The 24,401-nt window shown below is 42.1% G+C and overlaps 1 protein-coding gene and 1 pseudogene across 2 annotated transcripts in view; both read right to left on the reverse strand.

The window, feature by feature from the left end:
* Positions 1 to 23,491, reverse strand: part of BBS5 (Bardet-Biedl syndrome 5) — a 35,888-nt gene extending 12,397 nt beyond the window's left edge. For both annotated transcript variants that reach the window (XM_066279757.1, XM_066279756.1), the window contains exons 1-6: positions 23,319 to 23,491; positions 20,201 to 20,283; positions 11,842 to 11,907; positions 10,461 to 10,510; positions 10,202 to 10,329; positions 4,186 to 4,321 (exon numbers count right to left, since the gene is read on the reverse strand). In XM_066279757.1, coding sequence (XP_066135854.1) covers positions 4,186 to 4,321; positions 10,202 to 10,329; positions 10,461 to 10,510; positions 11,842 to 11,907; positions 20,201 to 20,283; positions 23,319 to 23,377 — 522 coding nt within the window. In that variant the 5' untranslated portion in view covers positions 23,378 to 23,491. The remainder of the gene's footprint in view (positions 1 to 4,185; positions 4,322 to 10,201; positions 10,330 to 10,460; positions 10,511 to 11,841; positions 11,908 to 20,200; positions 20,284 to 23,318) is intronic.
* LOC136307036 (small nucleolar RNA U3) lies at positions 21,782 to 21,854 on the reverse strand (annotated as a pseudogene).
* Positions 23,492 to 24,401: the final 910 nt, after the last annotated feature.

Below are 24,401 nucleotides of genomic sequence, written 5' to 3' on the forward strand. Positions count from 1 at the left end.
ACTATGAACAGAGTTAACTCCTCCCCTACCCTTAGAAAGCCTATTGTCTAATGTAGATAAACTCTGTATTTTAGAGTGCCAATCATATGGAGTGGTAATGGAGTACAGGTTGCATAAGGAACAAACAAAAAGTATTCAGAAGGTGACATCTAAGCCATGACCTAGAGCAGGGGTCAAAAAACTATGGTCCATGGACCAAATCTGGCCTATTGCCTCATTTTGTATGACCCACAAGCTAAGGATAATTTTTAAAGTTTTGGGAAAAAATCAAAAGAATAATGTTATGACACATGAATACTGTATGAAACTCAAACTTCATTGTCCATAATAAAGTTTTATTGAGCCTGACCTGTGGTGGCGCAGTGGATAAAGCATCGACCTGGAACGCTGAGGTCGCAGGTGCAAAACCTGGGGCTTGCCTGGTCAAGGCACATATGAGAAGCAACTACTACCAGTTGATGCTTCCTATTCCTCCCTTCCCACTTTCTCTCTCTCTCCTCTCTAAAATCAATAAAAAGTTTAAAAATCAATAAAGTTTTATTGAAATATGGTCACACTCACTTGTTTATGTATTGTCTACGGCTGGTTTCACACTACAATGGCAGGACTAAGAAGTTGGAACAGAAACTATATGGCCTGCAAAACCTAAAATATTTACCACCTGGACCTTTACAGAATAAACTTTGCTGACTCCCAAGAAAAGGAGAATCTCCTATAGAACCTTTATCATAGTTTAAAACCAGAACTTTTCAAATAAGCAAAGTTTATTTACAATTTAAATATATAAGTTGCTATTTAATAAGAAGCTCTTCATTCAAATACTATAGCTTTAGTACAGCGGTTATCTTTTTAAAAAAATTTTTATTATTACTTTTTTTTACAGAGACAGAGAGTCAGAAAGAGGGACAGATAGGGACAGACAGACAGGAACAGAGAGAGATAAGAAGCATCAATCAGTTTTTCGTTTTGACACCTTAGTTGTTCATTGCTTTCTCATATGTGCCTTGACCGTGGGGCTACAGCAGACCAGTAACCCCGTGCTCAAGCCACTGACCTTGCGTCCAAGCTCATGAGCCTTGCTCAAACCAGATGAACCCGCGCTCAAGGTGGCGACCTCGGGGGTCTTGAACCTGGGTCCTCTGCATCCCTGTCTGACGCTCTATCCACTGCGCCACCACCTGGTCAGGCTAGTGGTTATCATTTTAATTTAGGTTATAACACACACACTATTCTTAGTAAGAGACAACTTTTTCTCTAAAAAGTAATGTTACTTATTTCAATTATTACTTGCTTATATGTTTCAACTGGTAATAATTTCAAGAGCAGATAAAAAGTTATAATAATGGATATAGAAGTCACCAAATAAATTATACATTTAATTCCATAAATGCCAGATTAAGCCCTGGCCCACCGGTCCCCAAACTTTTTACACAGGGGGCCGGTTCACTGTCCCTCAGACCGTTGGAGGGCCGGACTATAAAAAAAACTATGAACAAATTGCTATGCACACTGCACATATCTTAAAGTAAAAAAATAAAACGGAAGTAGTACTGTATGTGAGCGACGCCGCGCTTTGCGGTGCCGCCACATACAGTGCTCCTCTCACAGACCACCAATGAAAGAGGTGCCCCTTCCGGAAGTGCGGCGGGGCCGGATAAATGGCCTCAGGGGGCCGCATGCGGCCTGCAGGCTGTAGTTTGGGGACCCCTGTCCTGGCCAATGGCACAGTGGATAGAAAGCCATCCTGGAGCACCAAGGTTGCTGGTGGGTCGCCGGATTGATCCTATGGTAGCCAGCTCGAGCCCAAGGGTGCTGGCTCGATTCCAAGGGTGCCGGCTTGACCGCTGATTTGAACCCTGGTCAGAACTTGACCATATATGAAAGCAATCAACGGCACAACTAAATGGAACAACAAATTGATGCTTCCTTCTCTCTCTCTCAAAAAAAGATCAGATTAAAAAGCTTCTGTGATGGTCCATTCCATGACTCTCCTCCATTAGCATAGATTATCAAGATGCTGTGTAATGCAGTTGAGGGATTCTCAACCTTTCTCATCTCCTCGCATACATGAACTAATTACTAAAATTCTGAGGCACGCCAAAAAGTATTTTGCAGATCTGACAAAAAAATAGGTATAACCCTGATTCATTCACAGTGAATGGCTACTGTTGTGTTGGTAGCTGTCATTTTTTCATTTGACAGTCTAAGGCAGGGGGAGTTAACCTTTTTATACCTACTGCCCACTTTTTTTTTTTTTTTTTTTGTATTTTCCTGAAGTTGGAAACAGGGAAGCAGTCAGACTCCCGCATGCGCCCGACCGGGATCCACCCGGCACGCCCACCAGGGGGCGATGTTCTGCCCATCTTGGGGTGTCGCTCTGCCGCAATCAGAGCCATTCTAGCACCTGAGGCAGAGGCCACAGAGCCATCCTCAGCGCCCAGGCAAACTTTCTTTGCTCCAGTGCGGGAGGGAAAGAGAGAGACAGAGAGGAAGGAGAGGGGGAAGGGTGGAGAAGCAGATGGGCGCTTCTCCTGTGTGCCCTGGCTGGGAATCGAACTCGGGACTCCTGCACGCCAGGCCGACGCTCTACCACTGAGCCAACCAGACAGGGCACCTATTGCCATTTTTGTATTGCTGTTAGTAGTAAAATTTTCTAACTGCCCAAGGGTTCCACAGTAATGGTGATTTATAAAGTAGGGAAGTAACTTTACTTTATAAAATTTATAAAGCAGAGTTACAGCAAGTTAAAGCATATAATAATAATTACTTACCAAGTACTTTATGTCAGATTTTCGCTAAGTTTGGCAGAATAAATCTTTATAAAACAACTTACTATAGTTAAATCTATCTTTTTATTTATACTTTGGTTGCTCCGCTACCGCCCACTATGAAAGCTGGAATGCCCACTAGTGGGCGGTAGGGACCAGGATGACTACCACTGGTAAAGGAAAAGAGGTTAGTGCCCCTGACTAAATAGTCAGGGATAGCATGTTTCAAAAATTCTTAGGGCCTGACCTGTGGTGGCGCAGTGGATAAAGCGTCGACCTGGGATGCTGAGGTCGCCTGTTCGATACCCTGGGCTTGCCTGGTCAAGGCACATATGGGAGTTGATGCTTCCTGCTCCTCCCCTTTCTCTCTCTCTCTCTCTCTCTCTCTCTCTCTCTCTCTCCTCTCTGAAAATTGAATAAATAAAATCTTTAAAAAATTAAAAAAAAAATTCTTAGGGCACACTGGTTGAAAATTACTGATGTCGTGGTATAAGATGGAAGATCATGGCTGTGGGACAAATTCGATGTATGAGGTCACTTAATTCTTTGGGTCCTGAGTTTTTCATCTACAGGTGAATAGACACTGAACTGGAGATGATCTCTAAGGCCCATTCCAACTCTAAATTCAATGTAGAACAAATGTTGCTAAAATGGACAAAACCGCCTGACCAGGCAGTGGCGCAGTGGATAAGAGTGTCAGACAGGGATGTGGAGGACCCAGGTTCGAGATCCCGAGGTCGCCAGCTTGAGCGTGGGCTCATCTGGTTTGAGCGGGGGCTTACCAGCTTGGACCCAAGGTCGCTGAGTCCAACAAGGGGTTGCTTGGTCTGCTGAGGGCCTGCGGTCAAGGCACATATGAGAAAGCAATCAATGAACAACTAAGGTGTTGCAATGCTCAATGAAAAACTGGTGACTGATGCTTCTCATCTCTCCGTTCCTGTCTGTCTGTCCCTGTCTATCCCTCTCTCTGACTCACTCTCTGTCTCTGTAAAAAATACAAAAATAAATAAATATAAATAAGTAAATAAAGTTTTTTAAAAATGGACAAAACCATCAAAATATGAAAATTAGATTATTTTAAATCAAGAGCTATAATGTTAACTTATCAAGAGGTATAATGCTAATTTTTAAAAAAGATTTTATTTATTCATTTTAGAAAGAAGACAGAGAGAGAGAAGGAAAGAGGAAAGTAGGAGCAGAAAGCATCAGCTCCCATATGTGCCTTGACGAGGCAAGCCCAGGGTTTTGAACTGGCGACCTCAGCGTTCCAGGTCGGTGCTTTATCTACTGCGCCACCACAGGCCAGGCTATAATGCTAATTTTAACAGCATTAAATGAATATACAAACCTAATGATAAATGGAAAAATGATTACCAAGGCACTGACCCAAAAGGTTCATTAGTTTTTTGTACAATACCTGATCACTGGATAAATTCCACACTCCATTGATTTTATCATATACATGTTCTTGTGGTAATAATCTTAGTTGCTTATTTTGAATTAGTGCACTTCTCACTTTAAAATCACGATACATTTTAGAAGTTTCATATGCTCTATAAAAGAGAAAAAACAAAAGGTTAACCGAAATTGAAAATACAGTTTTCTTCGGTTATATTAACTTACCTAATAGTGGTAGTCAACCTTGTCCCTACCGCCCACTAGTGGGCATTCCAGCTTTCATGGTGGGCAGTAGCGGAGCAACCAAAGTATAAATAAAAAGATAGATTTAAATTTAGTAAGTTGTTTTAAGTTTTGTGGGTTTTTTTTGTATTTTTCTGAAGCTGGAAACGGGAGGCAGTTAGACAGACTCCCGCATGCGCCCAAAAGGGACCCACTCAGCACGCCCACCAGGGGGCGATGCTCTGCCCATCCGGGGTGTCGCTCTGTTGCGACCAGAGCCACTCTAGTGCCTGAGGCAGAGGCCATGGAGCCATCCCCAGCGCCTGGGCCATCTTTGCTCCAATGGAGCCTTGTCTGCGGGAAGGGAAGAGAGAGACAGAGAGGAAGGAGAGGGGGAGGGGTGGAGAAGCAGATGGGCACTTCTCCTGTGTGCCCTGGCCAGGAATCAAACCCGGGACTTCCACACGCCAGGCTGATGCTCTACCACTGAGCCAACCGGCCAGGGCCTTATAGTAAGTTGTTTTATAAAGATTTATTCTGCCAAACTTAGTGAAAATCCAACATAAAGTACTTGGTAAGTAATTATTATTATATGCTTTAACTTGCTGTAACTCTGCTTTATAAATTTTATAAAGTAAAGTTACTTCCCTACTTTATAAATCACCATTACTGTGGAACCAGTGGGCAGTTAAAAAATTTTACTACTTAGCCCTGGCCGGTTGGCTCAGCGGTAAGCGTCGGCCTGGCGTGCAGGAGTCTCGGGTTCGATTCCCGGCCAGGGCACACAGGAGAGGCGCCCATTTGCTTCTCCACCCCTCCCCCTCTCCTTCTTCTCTGTCTCTCTCTTCCCCTCCCGCAGCGAGGCTCCATTGGAGCAAAGATGGCCCAGGCGCTGGGGATGGCTCTGTGGCCTCTGCCTCAGGCACTAGAATGGCTCTGGACGCAACAGAGCAACGCCCCAGAGGGGCAGAGCATCGCCCCCTGGTGGGCATGCCAGGTGGATCCCGGTCGGGCGCATGCGGGAGTCTGTCTGACTGCCTCCCCGTTTCCAGCTTCGGAAAAATGAAAAAAAAAAAATTTTTACAACTAACAGATACAAAAGTGGGCTGTATGTATAAAAAGGTTGACTACCCCTATACTAGAATGTATAGTTGTTAGTACTTATACACATCACTCAAATTATTACAGTAAATTACAATTTTTTTCTTTTTAATAAGTCTTGGTGATTATAGCCTTTTGTAGACTTTGTTATTTTAGTGAAGCATTTACATATTTTATCTAATTTTTTTTTTAAGAGAGGTAGGGAGAGAGAGACAGGAAACACTGAACTGCTTCTGTATGTATCCTGACCAGGGAATTGAACCAGCAACCTCTGTGCTCTGGAAAATACTTCAACTAACCAAGCTATCTGGCCAGAAACTTTTTTTGAGACAGGGAGGAAGGGAGAGAGAGGGTAGGAGGAAGGGAAGCATTCATTTGTTGTTCCACTTAGCTGTGCATTCCTTGGTTGCTTTCTGTGTGTGCCCTGACCAGGGGTTAACCATGTTGTTTCAAGAAAACGCTCTTAACCGACTGAGCTAACTGGCCAGGGCCTAGATGTCTAATTTTTTTTTTATTAATTTTTTAGAGAGGAGAGAGGAGAGAGAGAGAGAGAGAGAGAGAGAGAGAGAGAGAAAGAGAGAGAGAAGGGGGAGGGAGGAGGAGGAAGCATCAACTCCCATATGTGCCTTGACCAGGCAAGCCCAGGGTTTTGAACCAGCAACCTCAGCATTTCCAGGTCGACGCTTTATCCACTGTGCCACCACAGGTCAGGCCTAGATGTCTAATTTTTAAGGCAGTATATATCACATAGCTCAATGAGAAGACACAGATTTTCTCAAACTGGAAAACAATGCTTGTATATAATAGACATGAAAATTACTTTTTCTATCAAAATGCTTCCATTCAATATGCTCCCATCTATCTCTATACAAAAAAATTAGAAAGAAGCTGTACCAACTCCAAAAGTAACCCTAGGATAGAGTCTAGGTCAGTGTATGTATCTGTGTTTGTGTGTGTGTAAAGTCCCTCTTAAGTTTGTTTTCTTCCCACATCTGTATCAAGAAACAATAAATATAGAAGAAAATTCCTAACATTTGAAGTTTCATTTTTCAATTATACAATAGTTTACCTTCAATATTACTTTCTCTTAGTTTAAGGTATACAGCAGAGTGGTCAGATAATCACATCCTTTACAAAGTACTCCCCTCTTTGGTATTTCCAGTGCCCACCTGGCATCATACATAGTTATTACGGTATTACTGAATACATTCCCCATGCTGTACTTTACACCCCCATAACTATTTTGTAACAACCAATTTGTACTCAATCCCTTCATCTTTTTCATCCAGTCTACCAACTCCCCCACCCCTCTTGCAACCATCAGTCTGTACTCTGCAACTATGAGTTTTTCTATTTTGTTTGTTCATTTATTTTGTTCCTTAGATCCCACATGTAAGTGAAATCATATAGTATTTGTCTTATTTCACTTAATATAATATCTTCTAGGTCCATCCATGCTGTCACAAATGGTAAGATTTCACTCTTTTTTATGGCCAAGTAATATTCCAATGTATAATATGCACAACAACATTTTTACCCACTTGTCTATTGATGGGCATCTGGGTTTTCTCATATCTTGGCTACTATAAAAAATTATTAACTTTTGATGAATTAATTCTAATTTTACTGCATAAAAAATAGGCTAATTTACCCATTTAATGAAACTAAAATTTTTCTTACCCTAAATAACTTTAGAAGTCATTTATATAAATTATAATACTCAAGGTTATATTTCTGATTTTTACTAATTAGCCTTGTAATATATAAATTGTGAAGGAGCAGGATATGAGCATTTGCTTATAAATCTTAATTTCCTTCAATATTTAACCCAATGGAGAAAACAGAAACTATTAATGCTGTAAATTATTTTGGGAGGAAACACATAACATTTTTGTACTATTAAAGAAAAGCAGCTTCCCTGCTCCCTTTAAATTTGATTTTATATTACTTCTCTGGGTGAAATAAAAAGCTAAGGTTTAGGTATATGCCCAAGAGATCTAAAAAATATGTTTTGACACAAAACTTGTACTGGAATGTTCATAGCAGCATTACTCATAATAGATAAAAATGTCTATTAACAGATGAGTGGATAAACAAAATATGTGTCTGTACAATGAAATATTATTCAGCTATAAAAAGGAGTAAGTACTGCATACTACAACATGGATGGACCTTGAAAACATTTAGGTAAGTGAAAGAAGACATAAAAGGCCACAATATTGTATGATTCCATTTATATGTAATGTCCAGAGTAGGCAAATACATAGAGACATAAAGTAAATCAGTGGTTGTCAGGAGCTATGAGGAGAGAATGGGGAGTGACTATCTTAGAAGTTTCTTTTTAGGGTGATAGAAATACCCTGGAATTGGGTAATGAGGGGAGTTGCACAACCTTTTACATATATCCAAACTACCAAACTGTAAACTTGAAGATAGTAAATTTTATATATGGGGATTATATCTCTAAAAAAAACCCCATTACATAGATTTAAAAATGAACAAAATTAAAAATCAACAAACTAGGAAAATAAAAAATACATTTGCAATACATAGAGCTGACAGGCATATAATTCAGAAATTTACAGTATGACCAGTGGTGGCACAGTGGATAGAGCATCAACCTGGGATGATGAGGTCCCAGGTTCAAAACCCTGAGGTTTCCAGCTTGAGTGAGGGCTCATCTGGCCTGAATGCAGTCTCACCAGCTTCAGCAAGGGTTTGCTGGCTTGAGCGTGGAGTTACTGGCTCGGCTGATGCCCCCTGATCAAGGCACCTATGAGAACGTAATCAATGAACAACTAAGAGTGTGACGACTACTACAAGTTGATGCTTCTCATCCCCCTCTCTCCCTGTCTGTCTCTCTCGCTAAAAAAAATCCAACAACAACAACAAAAAAAACCCAAAACCACAATAGCCTGACCAGGCGGTGGCGCAGTGGATAGAGCGTCGGACTGGGATGCGGAAGGACTCAGGTTCGAGACCCTGAGGTCACCAGCTTGAGCCCGGGCTCATCTGGTTTGAGCAAAGATCACCAGCTTGGACCCACGGTCTCTGGCTCGAGCAAGGGGTCACTTGGTCTGCTGAAGGCCCACGGTCAAGGCACATATGAGAAAGCAATCAATGAACAACTTAGGTGTCGCAACGAAAAACTGATGATTGATGCTTCTCATCTCTCTCTGTTCCTGTCTGTCCTTATCTATCCCTCTCTCTGATTCTCGCTCTGTCTCTGTTAAAAAAACAAACAAACAAAAAACCACAATAGAAAACTATAAGTAAACAAAAAGAGAGAAAAATTTCAGCATCACTGTTAATACAAGCAAATTTAAAAAATTATATATTATATATCTATATGTACATAAATTTGTGTATATATTTATTTTGCCTGTCAGTTTTGCTTTAAAAAAAATCATAGCACTTAGGACTGACTTAAAAATAAGAGCTAAGGTAGTGATAAGAGAACTTAGCAAACACTCAAACAAACTAAACCCCCCCCCCCAAACAAAACAACAACAAAACTTTTTGGGGAAAACACCCAAACATGTCTTCTACTACAGTGTGTCCGTAAAGTCATGGTGCACTTTGGACCGGTCACAGGAAATCAACAAAAGACGACAGAAATGTGAAATCTGCACCAAATAAAAGGAAAACCTTCCCAGTTTCTGTAAGATGATGTGGCAGCATGTGCGCATGCGCAGATGATGACATAACACCGTGTATACAGCGGAGCAGCCCACGGCCATGCCAGTCGAGATGTGGACGGTACAGAGGAAAGTTCAGTGTGTTCTGTGGCTCGCTAAATTCGAATCCGTGACCAAAGTGCAATGTGAATATCGGCGCGTTTATAACAAAGCACCACCATATAAGAATAACATTATTTGGTGGGATAAGCAGTTGAAGGAAACTGGCAGTTTGGTGGAGAAACCCTGTTCTGGTAGGCCATCAGTCAGTGATGAGTCTGTAGAGGCTATACGGGATAGCTACCTAAGGAGCCTTAAAGAATCTGTGTGTGAGCCCACATCGAACTGCACTGAATAGGTATGAAACTGGGAGAGTTTTCCTTTTATTTGGTGCAGATTTCACATTTCTATCGTCTTTTGTTGCTTTCCTGTGACTGGTTAAAAGTGCACCATGACTTTACAGACACACTGTAGTAGAAAAATAATCTTTTTAGCCATGGCCAGGTAGCTCAGTTGGTTAGAGCATTGTCCCGATACACCAAGGTTGCGGGTTCGATCCTGTTAGGGCACATGCAAGAATCAACCAATGAATGCATAAATAAGTGGAAAAAAACCCTGATCTGTCTCTTTCTCTCTCCCTCCCTTTCTTTATCAAGTCAATTGATCAATAAAAATTAAAAAAAATCTTTTGTTAAATTATTATGTATAATTAATTGAATTACATATGTCATTAATTAAATAATATATCTTGGTTATTTATATTGAATGAATTTTCTATTTCCTTGTAACTACCTTGGTAGCTAATTTAATAGACTATTCAGTAGAAATTTTTATAAATCTTCAGCAGTCTTAAGTGTTCCTTAAATACCTTTAAAGTATTAAATGATAATACAACGTATTCTTTTATGTATCTTCAGGATACATGCAGTAGAACTTGGTGGAAGATAGCACCACATTTATAAACTTTATTCTTTAAACCTCCATATCTTAAAATTACTGTAAATATGTTAAATAATCCACAAAGTATTACTATACCTGTGTACTGCAATCACAGAAGTAAAAAGTCTAGGACTTCCAGGAACCAAATTTGTAAATATAAACTCAAAACGAGTACCGTGACACTTTGTTAGTATATAAAGAGCTTCAGTTAGGCCTCGTAATTTCTGTAAGGACAAATTTATTTAAAAGTTCAGATTTTAAAAGCGATTGCTCATTTATAGTGAAAAAAACCCACTAACCTAAAATATCTAATGTTTCTTTACTGTATATATTTCAGTAGGATTTTCAGACTTACAGAGTTAGCTGTCCTTGTTGTAATATTCAATATGCAGTTGTAACCAATAGCTAAAATTCAAAAGCAAAGAATTTAAAGAACATGATATAATAAACTGAGAAAAGAATCTTTATATAGGACTTTCAAGTTTTAAAAAATAGAAAAATACAACTTTTAAACATTTTAATAAAACATGTACAAATTTAAATTAAATAATGAAAAGAAACGGAGTCAATTCTGCCTCTGAACAAACACATTCATAATATGGACAAAGATTACTCTCTAAAATTTACACGTTATTTTTACTGAAAATCTTAGCGGGGCATGATTTGAGCCTGCATATGCCCCATGTCAGCCATATGCAGTTGGCATATTTAATAAATCTCCTCCTTTAATAAAACCTTTCAAAATTCATCTGGACTTGGTGTTTCTATGTAAACCCGCTGAAGTGAGGCCCCAATGCCTTCAGGGACATCCGCGCCTACTTCTTCTGGGAGGGGTGGCTGCCATGGGCGACTGGGGAAGGCGCACTGCCACAGCATGAAGAGGAACAAGGACACGCTGCTCCACACAGGCTTCAGAGCCCCTCGGCCCGTTTTCATGGTTCACCGCTGGCAGACCGCCAGACCCCCGGTGGAGGACCCCGCGGACTCGCGTGAAGAATGGATTCGGAGGCAGCGAGGGCCCTGATGGAATCTTATGAAGCCCTTTGGGGCGCTGGAGCCTTTTAAGGGTATATGCCATAAGCTGGTATTTTCCTGATCTCTTTTGGGCCTTATTTGCCTTTTCTGTCTCCTTTCTTGGTTATTATAGACCTTAAAAGCCATGCTCAGAAGATCTCGCTGAGGGGCCTGAGATCCCTTTTCTGTCTATATAAACTCTTGGGAAAAAAAACAAAAGCAATGTTATTAGTTGGATTAAATTAAGAAAAACAGGAAAAAAAGAAAAAGAAAATCTTAGCATCACTACATCAAGAAAAAAAGTCTAGCTTGATAATCCTTAAAATAGTTTTAAAAAATAAGTGAAAAAAAAAAGTAACACAATGAGAGGTTCTACTTCTCTACTATAATTTAAATCTCCCTTCTTTGGGATCACTTGAAAATGATCATGCAAGTTGTCAAAGATAAGCAAAATAATAATTAAAAAAAATACATTTGATGTTAAAATACTAACCTTCTGTATGTCCAGGAGACAAAATGGACATACTGAAAAACATTTCTCTTGCATTATGATGCAGTCATTGATTAATCAAGGATTTCTGATATTTTATCAATTTAAAGTTTTCCACATCTTTCATGGCATATACTTCATACTTTTCTGGTATCAAAAGTCACTGTGCAAGTTCACTTGACAAAGTTTTTTTTATTGTTGTTGTTTAGTGTTATCTAACAAAGATACTTACAAAGATTGACTCTGGGAAATGCCAAAGAGTGCCAAAGAATTCTTAAATTTGTTACTGAGAGTCTACCTAAAAGCAAACAAACAAAATAGGTTACCTTAACTAAGGACTCACTTTTGCAATACAAAATAAGGTGAACATGAAACTTCTGGCCCAGTATCAGCAGCAACACACACAGCTATTTTTCATACATTTATTAATTGAAAATGCCTATCCTATGTAAGGTATAAAAGTATGATTCAGAACCCCAGAGAAACAAAATCTAATAGTTACAAAAGGGATACAAGTATTCACTGCAAACATCTTGGTTTGACTCACACTGACAGAGGACAGACTTGGGTACTGGTTATTTGTCTTGTTGGAACTTGTTCTGGGGGTCCTGGCAGGTCGTATGTGTAGAACTGAGGGTGAGTATGAAATACAGTGGTACCTTGAGATACAAGCAGACCAACATACGAAGTTTTTTAAAATACGAGCTGTGACTAGGTCCGTATTTTTGTTTGAATTCCAAGTGAAATTCTGAGATATGAGTCCTGATTTGGGAAGCTGCTGCTAGTTAGCACGTTGGCGGATGGGTCCAGTATCGGCAGCACAACACCAGTGTCTCGTTTTTTCTCATGTGTTACCTGCAGAATCAAGTCAAATCTCATGTGCTGTACTCAGTCTTGCATCATTTTTGCATTTTTTACGTGTGCTATCATGGGGCCAAAGAAAGTGAGTGTAAAGGTGAAAAGAAGAAGAGAATGATGTCGATAGAAGTAAAGCAAGAAATAATAGAAAAACATGAGCGTGGTGTACGAGTGATTGAACTGGCAAGGCTGTACAAACGCAATACATCTACAATTTGTACCATCCTTAAACAAAAGAATGCCATCAAGAGCACAAATCCAGCTGTCCCAATTAAGTACAAATATCTATGAAGAAATGGAGAAGCTTCTGCTAGTGTGGGTGAAAGAGAAAGAGCTGGCAGGAGACACAGTGACAGAGACTGTAATATGCAAAAAGGCACGTATTATTTACTGCGACTTGAAGAAAAAAGAACCATCAACCTCAAAAGAGGCAGCAGAAGATACGTTTAAGGCAAGTCATGGCTGGTTGGAAAATTTCAAGAAGAGATCTGGCATCCACTCGGTGGTGAGGCATGGTGAAGCTGCGAGTGCTGATGTTAAGGCAGCTGAGGAGTACACTGCATGTTTTGCTATGCTATCGCAAAGGAAGGCTACATTCCACCAACAAGTGTTCAACTGTGACAAAACAGGACTGTTTTGGAAAAAAATGCCCCAGAGGACATCACTGCAGAGGAGAAGAAGCTGCCAGGCCATAAACCCATGAAGGACCGTCAGACCCTTGCACTGTGTGCAAATGCTAGTGGTGACTGTAAAGTAAAGCCACTGCTAGTGTATCATTCCAAAAATCCTCAAGCTCACAAGATTCTTAAAGAAAAACTGCAGGTTATGTGGCGCATCAAAGCTAGGGCACGGGTTATGCGGCAGTTTTTTATTGAATGGGTAAATCTCGTCTTTGGTCCTGAAGTGAAGATAAAACTGATGAAAGCATTACTAATCCTTGAGAATGCTCCAGCCCACCCACCTGTTGTTGTTTTTTACAAGGACAGAGAGAGAGTCAGAGAGAGGGATAGATAGGAGCTTTTTTTTTTGCTCAAGCCAGATGAGCCTGCACTCAAGCTGGCGACGTTGGGGTCTCGAACCTGGGTCCTCCGCATCCCAGTCTGATGCTCTACCCACTGCGCCACTGCCTGGTTAGGCCCACCCACCTGGTCTTGAAGATGACATTCTCGATGAGTTCAAATTTGTGAAAGTCCTCTACCTCCCACCCAATACAACTTCAATCTTGCAACCTAGGGATCAGCAGGTCATTTCCAACTTTAAAAAGCTTTACACAAAGCACTTGTTCCGCCGCTGCTTTGAGGTGACCGAGAATACAAATCTAACCCTTCTAGAGTTTTGGAAAGATCACTACAACATTGTGATATGTTTACACATTATTAACTTGGCATGGCAAGAAGTTATAAGAACCTTGAACTCAACACGAAAAAAGTTATGGCCTGATGTTGTTACAGACAGGGACTTCGAAGGATTCGAACCAGAGACCGAGACTGAGGTAGAAGCGTTGGAGGAGATTGTGTCCCTCGGAAAGTCGATGGGTCTGGAGGTAGGTGAGGGTGACGTCAACAAGCTCGTGGAGGAACATGAGGAGGAACTCTCAACTGAGAAGTTGAAGGAGCTACAGATGATGCAACATACGGAGCTTCTGCAAGAGATCAGTAGTGAGGAGGAGGCAGAGTCGGAGGAAGTGATTTCTACAAGTGAAATTAAAGGCATGCTGGCAATGTGGGAGCTTTCAAGTTTCATTGAAAAGAAACACCCAGAAAAAGTTTCAACTGGTCTGCTTCAGCACTTTTTAATGACACTTGTTTGTCACATTTCCGTAACATTTTAAAAGGCAGGCAAAAGCAAACCTCTTTGGATAGATTTTTATTCAAAAGTCCTGCAAGTGAAAGTGCCGAAAGTGCAGCCAAAAAGGCAAAAGCAGGTGATGGTTAAATGAAAAATACGTAATGTTAAGCTTAGGTTAAGTTTAAAGTTAAGAAAGTACATTTTTTTACAATTAAGTTTTTGTGGTTTCATTTTAAGTAAAGAAAGTACAGTTTTAGTTTTGTTTAAAGTAAAGAGCAGTTTTAGTTTACATTTAGTGTTAAGAAAAGTGCAGTTTTAGTTTACTTGTCTACAGGGCCTGCATCCCTTCCTCCCTCCCTCCTCCTCCACCATTCACCTCCGTTAGCTGCACTCGTCTGTCTCCAAGGTAAGAATACAGTACTAAATAACACTTTTTTCTTTTATTTCATATATTTTGTTATGCATTGGTAAAATATACATGTGTGTTTCTTAATTAAAAACATGTCCTTTTTCATAATTTAGGATGGTTTGGGGATGTTTCACAGGGCTGGAACAGATTAAATCTATTTCAGTTATTTTAAATGGGAGAAATTTGTTTGATATATGAGTTGACTGACTGACGACCTTGGTTACAGAATGAATTCAACTCATATCTCAAGGTACCACTGCAGGATAATTACAAAGCCATTGAGTAAAATCACACTTCTCAAAGGATTCTCACATACACACTATCTGTGCTACAGAGGACTCTCTTAGCAGTTCTCATTTAAATGAGGTTTATACTTGTATGCCCTGTTTTCCCTTTCCTGCTATGGGCAAACATTTTGCTTGTATGAACTTATAGCCAGGCTAAAGTCTGTTTAAGGCCTTAGACTGATGTTCTTACCCTAAAATGCAAAGTTAAATTTCATTTCTCAAAGTATGTCTTCTGGATTCTCCAAGGGAAATAAAAAAGGTCAAGTAAATCCGTTGCCTAATAAACTGTGTGTCTTAGAGATTTATAATACAATTAGTGTATTACAATAGCTTTGAGATATCTTAATAAAACTCTCTTAACTTTAACACTGTATTTCTTCAACAAATTATAACCATAGAACTCTTTCTAATTAAAAAAATTGTAATTAGAGTTATTGGGGTGACATTGGTTAATAAAATTATATGGGTTTCAGGTGTACATCATCTGTACATTGCACTGTGTTCACCACCCCAAGTCTCCCATCACCCTTTATCCCCCTTTACCCTCCTCTACCTCCCCCAGAGAACTGTCAACGAGTAATCTATAGCCAGCTCATATTCCTTCCTCCCTGGAAACCCCTAGAATAGCTAAAATCAGAGAAGCTAAGTCTGTATGAATGCTGGAGTGAGATGGGATACGAGATTCCAAATATAAAGGAAGGGGTTCTCAGGAGCAGTGGAACATTACATGATCTGTCTGACACATAATGAGCAGCCCAGCCTGGCCAGAGTGGAAGGTTCACACAAGATTATAGAAGAGTAGACACTGCATCTATCAGTCAGAATCAAATAGAAAACTGATGGCACACTCAAATTAGGATAATTAAGGTTTCTATACAGAAGGACTTATTATAAAGGTACGGGTGGTGTGTTAGGAAGCATAAATGAGTGCAGCAGACCTGTACTACCCCAGGCCCAGAGGAACAAGGATAGGGAGCAGTTAACCAAATCTGGAAGGAACACGAGTTGTCAAGAGCTGAATGCAGCCCTGGCCGGTTGGCTCAGTGGTAGAGCATCGGCCTAGCGTGCGGAAGTCCCGGGTTCGATTCCCAGCCGGGGCACACAGGAGAAGCGCCCATCTGCTTCTCCACCCCTCCCCCTCTCCTTCCTCTCTGTCTCTCTCTTCCCTTCCCGCAGACAAGGCTCCATTGGAGCAAAGTTTGCTCGGGTGCTGAGGATGACTCTGTGGCCTCTGCCTCAGGCGCTAGAATGGCTCTGGTCGCAACAGAGCGATGCCCCAGATGGGCAGAGCATTGCCCTCTGGTGGGCATGCCGGGTGGATCCCGGTTGGGCGCATGCAGGAGTCCGTCTGACTGCCTCCCCATTTCTAGCTTCAGAAAAATACAAAAAAAAAAAAAAAAAAAAAAAAAGAGCTGAATGCTTTGTGGGGAAAGAAACTAGAAAATAAATACCCAAACCTTACTTTCCTGCCACCATTTTGATCTTCTGCCATGGCTCTTCCAAAGAGAAGCTAGAGTGCACAAGGAGGCCTTTGATGGAATCTATACATTTTCCAGGGCAAGGGGTACAAGGTGGGGAGGGTGCTGGATCTGGAGGGACAAACAGAGGACAGTCGTGGATGCAGAAAGGGTGTTTGTGGAAAAAATCAAGTTCTTCAATGCTAGACCAAGAAATTCAGACATAAATCTATTAGCAATTGAGGCAGTGGAGTTGGGGTGAGGTTTAGAATTGGGATTGAGAAGAACTGAAAATTTTTGAGGAGAATAATGTGATCAATCCTAGCAGTTTAGAAAGCAACATAGGGTCTACGGCCATACTACCCTGAATGCGCCCAATCTCGTCTGATCTCGGAAGCTAAGCAGGGTCGGGCCTGGTTAGTACTTGGATGGGAGAAAGCAACGTAGGCCATTTGATTTATCACTTAGTAGCTATGTAACCTTGGAAAAGTTAATTAACCTCTTGTTCCTCAGTTCCTTTATTTGAAAAAAAATGATAATGGCATCTACTTCATTTTTTGTTTTGTTACATTTATTATTATTATTATGTGAGATTACACATATAAAAGATTCAGAACAGTGACTGGCAAATAGTGAATATTTAAAATGTTAATTGCTATTTTTATTTTAAAAATATTTTAATTCTTTACAAACCTAGGATTATGACTTATTATATTATTGCAGATATACTGATTTATATGTGCCTTTTGCCATTTTACCGAAGTAACATTGTATCTCTACAGCTGGGCTATAAGCCCAGGACATCTATTGATTGTTCTTGATATTTTTCTTTTAGACGAGTCCAGGAAAAATTATGGAGTGGGAAGAGTTGGCCTTATAAAACCATGTACTGCCTGACCAGGCAGTGGGCACAGTAGATAGTGTCAGACTGGGATGCGGGGGACCCAGGTTCGAGACCCCAAGGTGGCCAGCTTGAGCGCGGGCTCATCTGGTTTGAGCAAAAAGCTTGAACCCAAGGTTGCTGGCTCGAGCAAGGGGTCACTCGGTCTTCTGAAGGCCTGCGGTCAAGGCACATATGAGAAAGCAATCAATTGAGAAACTGATGATTGATGCTTCTCATCTCTCTCCGTTCCTGTCTGTCCCTATCTATCCCTCTCTCTGACTCTCTCTCTCTCTGTCCCTGTAAAAAAAACCCAAACAAACACACACACAAAAAAGCAAACCATGTACCAACTCTGTCTACCTGTTTTTCTGTTGATGGTATATCTCCTACAAGTCCCTTGCATTGTTATGTTGCCTCTGTCCTGCTAAAGGACTCCATTGTACAACTCCAAACCCAGTGTTCCGGACATGGAATTTTTGCTGTCCTCCCAAATAGCAAAATGTAATTGTCTTTGTTTCTCCTAATTTCCCAAGCACCACTGCTTCATTATCACAGTTTCAGTGAAGTGCACAAAGCTAATCTGATAACTTGATGTCAGAGTACTTAGAGTTGAAATGGATTTAATGTGCTAATCTTTGGGGGTATTTTTTTTTTTTAAGTGCATGCACGAGAGACAAAGAAAGACAGACAGGAAGGGAGAGAGATGAGAAGCATCAACTCTAGTTGCAGCACTTCAGTTGTTCACTAATTGCTTCTCATACTTGCCTTGACCTGGGGGCTCCAGCTGAAACAGTGACCCCTTGCTTAAGCCAGTGACCTTGGGCTCAAGCCAGTGACCATGGGGTCATGTCTGTGATCCCATGCTCAAGCCAGTGAGTGACCTTGGGGTTTCAACCTGGGTCCTCAGCATCTCAGGTCAACATTCTGTATTGTGCCACCACCTGGTCAGGTGGGGTATTTATAGCTTTAACATGGTGTCTTCTGACAGAGGGAGTGCCTTACCTTGGTCATTTTCAAACTTCTGGAAAGGAGGGGAAAGAGACAGCTAGAAGGCAGGATTCCTCTTTCCCTTTTTACCTTCTTATTAATCAGAAAATCTTTATACTCCTATGAAATTCCATTTTCTGAGCAACTGTTTCTGAGGTATGTGTGCACACAGTTATCTTTATTAATAGCACGATATCTGGCCAGGGAGATGTTATTCCCTCCTTACTTCAAAGTGCTTGTAGAGGATACTGCACTCAATGAGTACCCATAGTTTTTGTTTGGACTGCTGGATGAACTGTCACATAAGAGTTCCTGCTAATCTGTATGAGACCCAAACTACTTTCTCTTGGCTTCCTCAAATTAATTCAGGTTTTGTCAAGATCTGACCATCTAGAGATTATTACTCTTGCCTCCCCCCCAAAGGCACAAACTAAGACTTCTTGTCTGCCAATAGATCTTGATACTTTGTTCTCACTTGGGGTTGGCTGATGCTAGAAGCAATTCAGAAATGTGATCTAAGCATTCCTTTAATGACTGGCTCTAGCTATGGACAGGCTCTACCTGTCACTGGGGACAATGATAGGTGCCCCTCACAGAGAAGAAAGGCTCACAAATGAATCTGCTGTTCACATGCTAGAAAAAAGGCTCAGGGAGCAATCAGCCACTCTAAATACTGCAGTGAGCATGTTCTGCCAGTGGGAGTTCCTGTTCTATCTCTGGGATTCTCTGATCCTTCTTACTTGAATGCTTCTGCTCGTATTCTTTTTCCTCAGATTTTCTCTTCAATGAGGTTTACGTCCCACCTTACTAAACCTCTTCTCCCACACAGACCGCAGCTTTCTAGATACACTAAAGCTGCCCACTCTTTATTCCCTATCTTTTTTTTTACCTTGAAGAACAGTAGTGATGCTTCTAACGCCTGCTGATCACTAGTTATGGGCTCCACAAATAGCTGCTGTATGCAGCCTAGACTTTTCAAGTTCCAGCCTCAGGGGAATTTGTTTTGGGAAAAGCTCTGGAGTCTAGCCCTGACTGCTCCTCAGTGACATTCAGAGATGTCTCACAGTATTTCCTAGTACTTAACCTATAAACATACTTCACAACTCAACACTAAATCTGCTCTTTATCTCCAGGTGTCAGTCTTAGGGATTGTGCATTATGTTTGGATTTCTTAAAAGGAAGCATGGTTCCACACAGCACAGCTAAAACCTACTTCTGTTCCACTACCCCATATTCTTTTTTGAGGAGGCAGCCTCAAAAGTCAGGACTATCTGTGACCCTTGCAGAGAAAGCTCCTAGACTTTTTCTTCTTCTTTTTTTTTTACAGAGACAAAGAGTCAGAGAGAGGGATAGACAGGGACAGACAGACAGGAACAGAGAGATGAGAAGCATCAATCATCAGTTTTTCGTTGAACATTGCAGACACCTTTGTTCATTGATTGCTTTCTCATATGTGCCTTGACCGTAGGCCTTCAGCAGACCAAACAACCCCTTGCTCGAGCCAGCGACCTTGGGTCCAAGGTGAGCTTTACTCAAACCAGATGAGCCAGCGCTCAAGCTGGCGACCTTGGGGTCTCGAACCTGGGTCCTCAGCATCCCAGTCCAACACTCTATCCACTGCGCCACCCCCTGGTCAGGCACTCCTGGACTTTTAATAGCTACATTGAGTAAAGCTGAGGTCAGAACCAGGACTTACTGAAGGACCCAAGTTCTGAGGGAAGAGCCTGTATTCCCTGACTACAAATTTAGTATCTACTGTTTCTTCCATTTTGGTCTGAGAAGAGTCTCATGTGGATTTAATGCTCCCACTCTCACAATTACATTTATATATAATGCTGTTTTATACTCTTTCCCCCAGCTAAAAAGATTTAGTACTTGTAAATTAAACTAGAAATATAAAATGTATTCGATAATATACTCACCTCTGTCCCCATTATTTCCTTTGGTGTCTTCAATTGAATCTAAACAATCAATAAGGACTTCTCCAGGTCTTGTTTTCATTTGTCTAGAATAAGTATGAAGGAGAAAAGACATGCCTATAAAACAGCCAAGAGTATAAATGATACAGTACCAAACACTCATGCATTAAAAATAAAGTCTTCAAGAACTTCAAGAACCTGGAGATCTGTAGGCCTGGAGTAATCAGGACACTGTAGGGAAGCCAGAACTAGAAGGAGAGGTAGGATTTGGAGGAGGTGGTAAAAGTAAGACAGAGAGAGGAAAGAAGAGAGAAGAGATCATGATTAAAGACCAGAAATAAGAGTTGATAAGGGAATGTGAGAAGACTGGCCTGGCTGGAGAAGGTCCATAGTAGAGGTAGTGAGAAATATAGTTGGATAAATAAGGAAAAACTAAATTATGGACCATAAATGTTAGACAGATAGGGTTGGATCTTATCCTGTGGACACTGGGGAACCCCTAAAGCTTTCTGAGTAGAGGAAAGGGGATCAGGTAGTCATGGAAGGAACAGGTTAAAGCAAAGCATCACCAGGACTTTGTAAAAAATTAGAAACAGGGACAAAGGAAATAAAGAATGAAGAATAGTTTGCTGACTGATAGGCTGTATTCCAGTGTCAAAGAAAACAATAAAAAACAAAACCTAGCAGAATATGTAGCAGAGCCCTCTAACACACTCTCTATAGCGCCACTCTCCATTACTTGTCAAAAATTCAGATGTGATGTGGACATACCACTTCCGTGCGTAAGTCTTCCATGTCATCCCTCTGCCTAGAAAATGAAATCCTCAGCTGAGCATTCCACAATCTGATGAATCTTTCTATTTGTACTTCACCTCCCAGACACTGCCTTCTTTTTCTTTTTTTTAGTGCACGCATGTGCATGAAAGACAGGAAGGGAGAGAGCTGAGAAGCATCCACTCATAGTTGCGGCACCTTAGTTGTTCATTGATTGCTTTCTCATAAGTGCCTTGACCCGGGGGCTCCAGCTGAGCCAGTGACCTCACACTCAAGCTTGTGACTTCAGGGTTTGGAACCTGGTTGGTTCCTCAGTGTCCCAGGCTGACACTCCATCCGCTGCGCCACACCTGGCGACTGCCTGGCCAGGCTGTGTTTCTTTCTTTTTTTTCTGGATTACTTTTCTCCTGTCTTCCCTGACAAGGCTCTGCCCATTCTTCAGAGCTCAACTCAAATATTTCTTCTCTGAGGCCTTCCCAAGGCAGAATCAACTGTTCTGTTTCTACGGTCCCCCAGCTTTTGTTCATTTTTCTTTTCTGGATATTATTTATCACATTTTTAAAATTTAATTTAATTTTATTTATTCATTTTTAGAGAGGAGAGAGAGAGGGAGAGAGAGAGAGACAGAGAGGGAGAGAGAAGCGAGAGAGAGACAGAGAGAGAGAAGGGGGAGGAGCTGGAAGCATCAACTCCCATATGTGCCTTGACCAGGTAAGCCCAGGGTTTTGAACCGGCGACCTCAGCATTTCCAGGTCGACGCTTTATCCACTGCGCCACCACAGGTCAGGCCTATTTATCACATTTTAGAAAAATAACTGTCTACACCATCAGAGAAACTTCTCTAGTAACAAACTACAGAAATAATCCCTGAAAGTATAGTCTTAAAAAATAGTTGTCAACGTGTATCTCCTGCACTAGAATGGGGGTGGAGAAGGAAGGAAATGATTTCCTACTGTGTCTTCAGTTATTAGCTTACTAACCAGCACATAGTAAGCATTTGATAAATGTTTAATAACTAAAAATATTCATAAAACAAAACTTTTCTTGGATCAAGTACCCTCCCACCCCACCCCCACAAGAATAACAGAAAAAGTCACAGAATATGTACAATATGGATCTATGGTTTACAATTTTATAAATTTTCTTCCCTTATAACTTCTTAAAAGGCTCTAAGATCATGCTAGTATTATATATGAAGTCACAAATAAGTCTTGAAAATTATTTTTTGGCCCTGGCCGGTTGGCTCAGTGGTAAAGCACTGGCCCAGCATGTGGATGTCCCAGGTTCAATTCCTGGTCCCGGCACATAGGTGAAGCACCCATCTGCTTCTCCACCCTTCGCCTTCTCACTTCTCTCTCTTCCTCTCCTGCAGCCATGGCTCCATTGGAGCGAGTTGGCCCTCAGGGAGCTGAGGATTGCTCCATGGCATCTGCCTCAGGTGCTAATAAGACCTTGGTTGCTGAGCAATGGAGCAATGCCCCAGATGGGCAGAGCATGCCCCCAAATGGGCTTGCCTCACAGGCATGCATGTCTCTCTGCTTTCTCTCTTGTCACTAAATTAAAATAAGATTACCTCTTTCCCCCACCTAATTAGGTCCTGTTCATTGGAATTATGTGGCCAATAAACTCCATACCATTAACTCAAGAATCTAACCTTTACTGTTTCCAACATTTAATATCCAAATGGGCATTTTTCCTGGACTTTTGGGCAATTGATTTCTCTTTAAAGCATGACATTTTCGAAAATCTTCCGTTTGAGAGCTGCAAAAGGGAGCCCCTTCTTCCTTTTGGTGATTAATTCGATGGAGGCTTACCACAACAGAAATAAAGTTTGCGTGGTTAGGAATTTTGGAGAATGCTCCCTCCCACCGCTCTCATTTTACAGACAAGACGCCAGCATTCAACAGCGAAGACATGAATCTGGGGGCTCACAGTGTGGACTCCAGGCCTAGTTCTAGAACCCTCGTTTCGCGAGTCTCTTCCTACGTTCCTTTCACGGCACGGAAAGTGGCACCCACGCTCGCCTGGGGTTCTGGACGCCCAAGGCCTGCGTGGTCCGGGCGGGGTTTGGGCTTAGCTTCCTGACAAGTCCCGGGGCAAGACCCGGCCAGAAATCGCGCGGCACCGGAACCGTGTAGTCTGGACGCTGGGCGGTCACGCGGGCCTCAGCAGGGCTGCACTGTGCCGCCAACCTAGGGGTTCCCTAGGTGCCTACGACAGGTGTAAACCTACTCGCACCCCGCGAGGGCCATGAGCTGTGGGGGTGCAGGCTCCGCCCGCGGGCCCTGAAGTCGCGCCGCCACACCCTCTACAGGCCCCAAGCCCCGGGGGAATATCGGGGACTCACTGCGAGGACACGTCGAAGCGGACATCCCGGTCTTCCCAAAGCGCGTCCATCACGGACATGATGACCGAGGCTCTTGGGTGGCACTCTGTACAGAGGTGTGGAGGCCGAGCAGCGTCTTGCCGGCTCCAAGGCAACAGGCCACCTCTGTTGCGACCTCTACGGCGGGCGCCGAGACCCAAGCTTCCTCGCGGTAGGGCGCGCGCTTTTCTCCGCGCTACCGTGTCATTAAGCTGATTTGAGGCTCGGAGAGGGTTCAGCTGCTTAGAGTAGCTGAGCTGGCACCCACCCAGGAGTTTGTGCTTGACCTCTGAATGACCGTCTGGCCTCCAAACGCATGTGCCAGCCGTTCCACCCACTCCCTTCATTCCCCTACATCAGCGGTCCCCAAACATCTTTTTTTTTTTTTTTTTTTTTTGGTATTTTTCTTAAGTTGGAAACCCGGAGGCTGTCAGACAGATTCTCGCGTGCGCCCGACCGGGATCCACCCGGCACGCCCACCAGGGGGTGATGCTTTGCCCATTTGGGGCTTCGCTCTCTTGTAATCAGAGCCATTCTAGCGCCTGAGGCAGAGGCCACAGAACCATCCTCAGCGCCCTGGCAAACTTTGCTCCAATGGAGCCTAGGCTGCGGGAGATGAAGAGAGAGACAGAGAGGAAGGAGAGGGGGAAGGGTGGAGAAGCAGATGGGCGCTTCTCCTGTGTGCCCTGGCCGGGAATTGAACCCGGGGCTCCTGCACACCAGGCCGACTCTCTACCACTGAGCCAACCGGCCAGGGCCAACTTCTTACACAGGAGGCCAGTTCACTCTTCCTAAGACCGTTGGAGGCCGGACTATAAAAAAACTATGAACAAATCCCTATGCACACTGCACATATCTTATTTTAAAGTAAAAAAAAAAAAAAAAGAACAATATTTAAAATAAAGAACAAGTAAATTTAAATCAACAAACTAACCAGTATTTCATTGGGAGCTATAGGCCTGCTTTTGGCTAATGAGGTGGTCAATGTGCTCCTCTCACTGACCACCAATGAAAGAGATGCCTCTTCCGGAAGTGCAGTGGGGGGCTAGATAAATGGCCTCAGGG

This window comes from Saccopteryx bilineata, chromosome 5 (assembly GCF_036850765.1).
Source record: "Saccopteryx bilineata isolate mSacBil1 chromosome 5, mSacBil1_pri_phased_curated, whole genome shotgun sequence".
In the NCBI taxonomy this organism is placed as follows: domain Eukaryota; kingdom Metazoa; phylum Chordata; class Mammalia; order Chiroptera; family Emballonuridae; genus Saccopteryx; species Saccopteryx bilineata.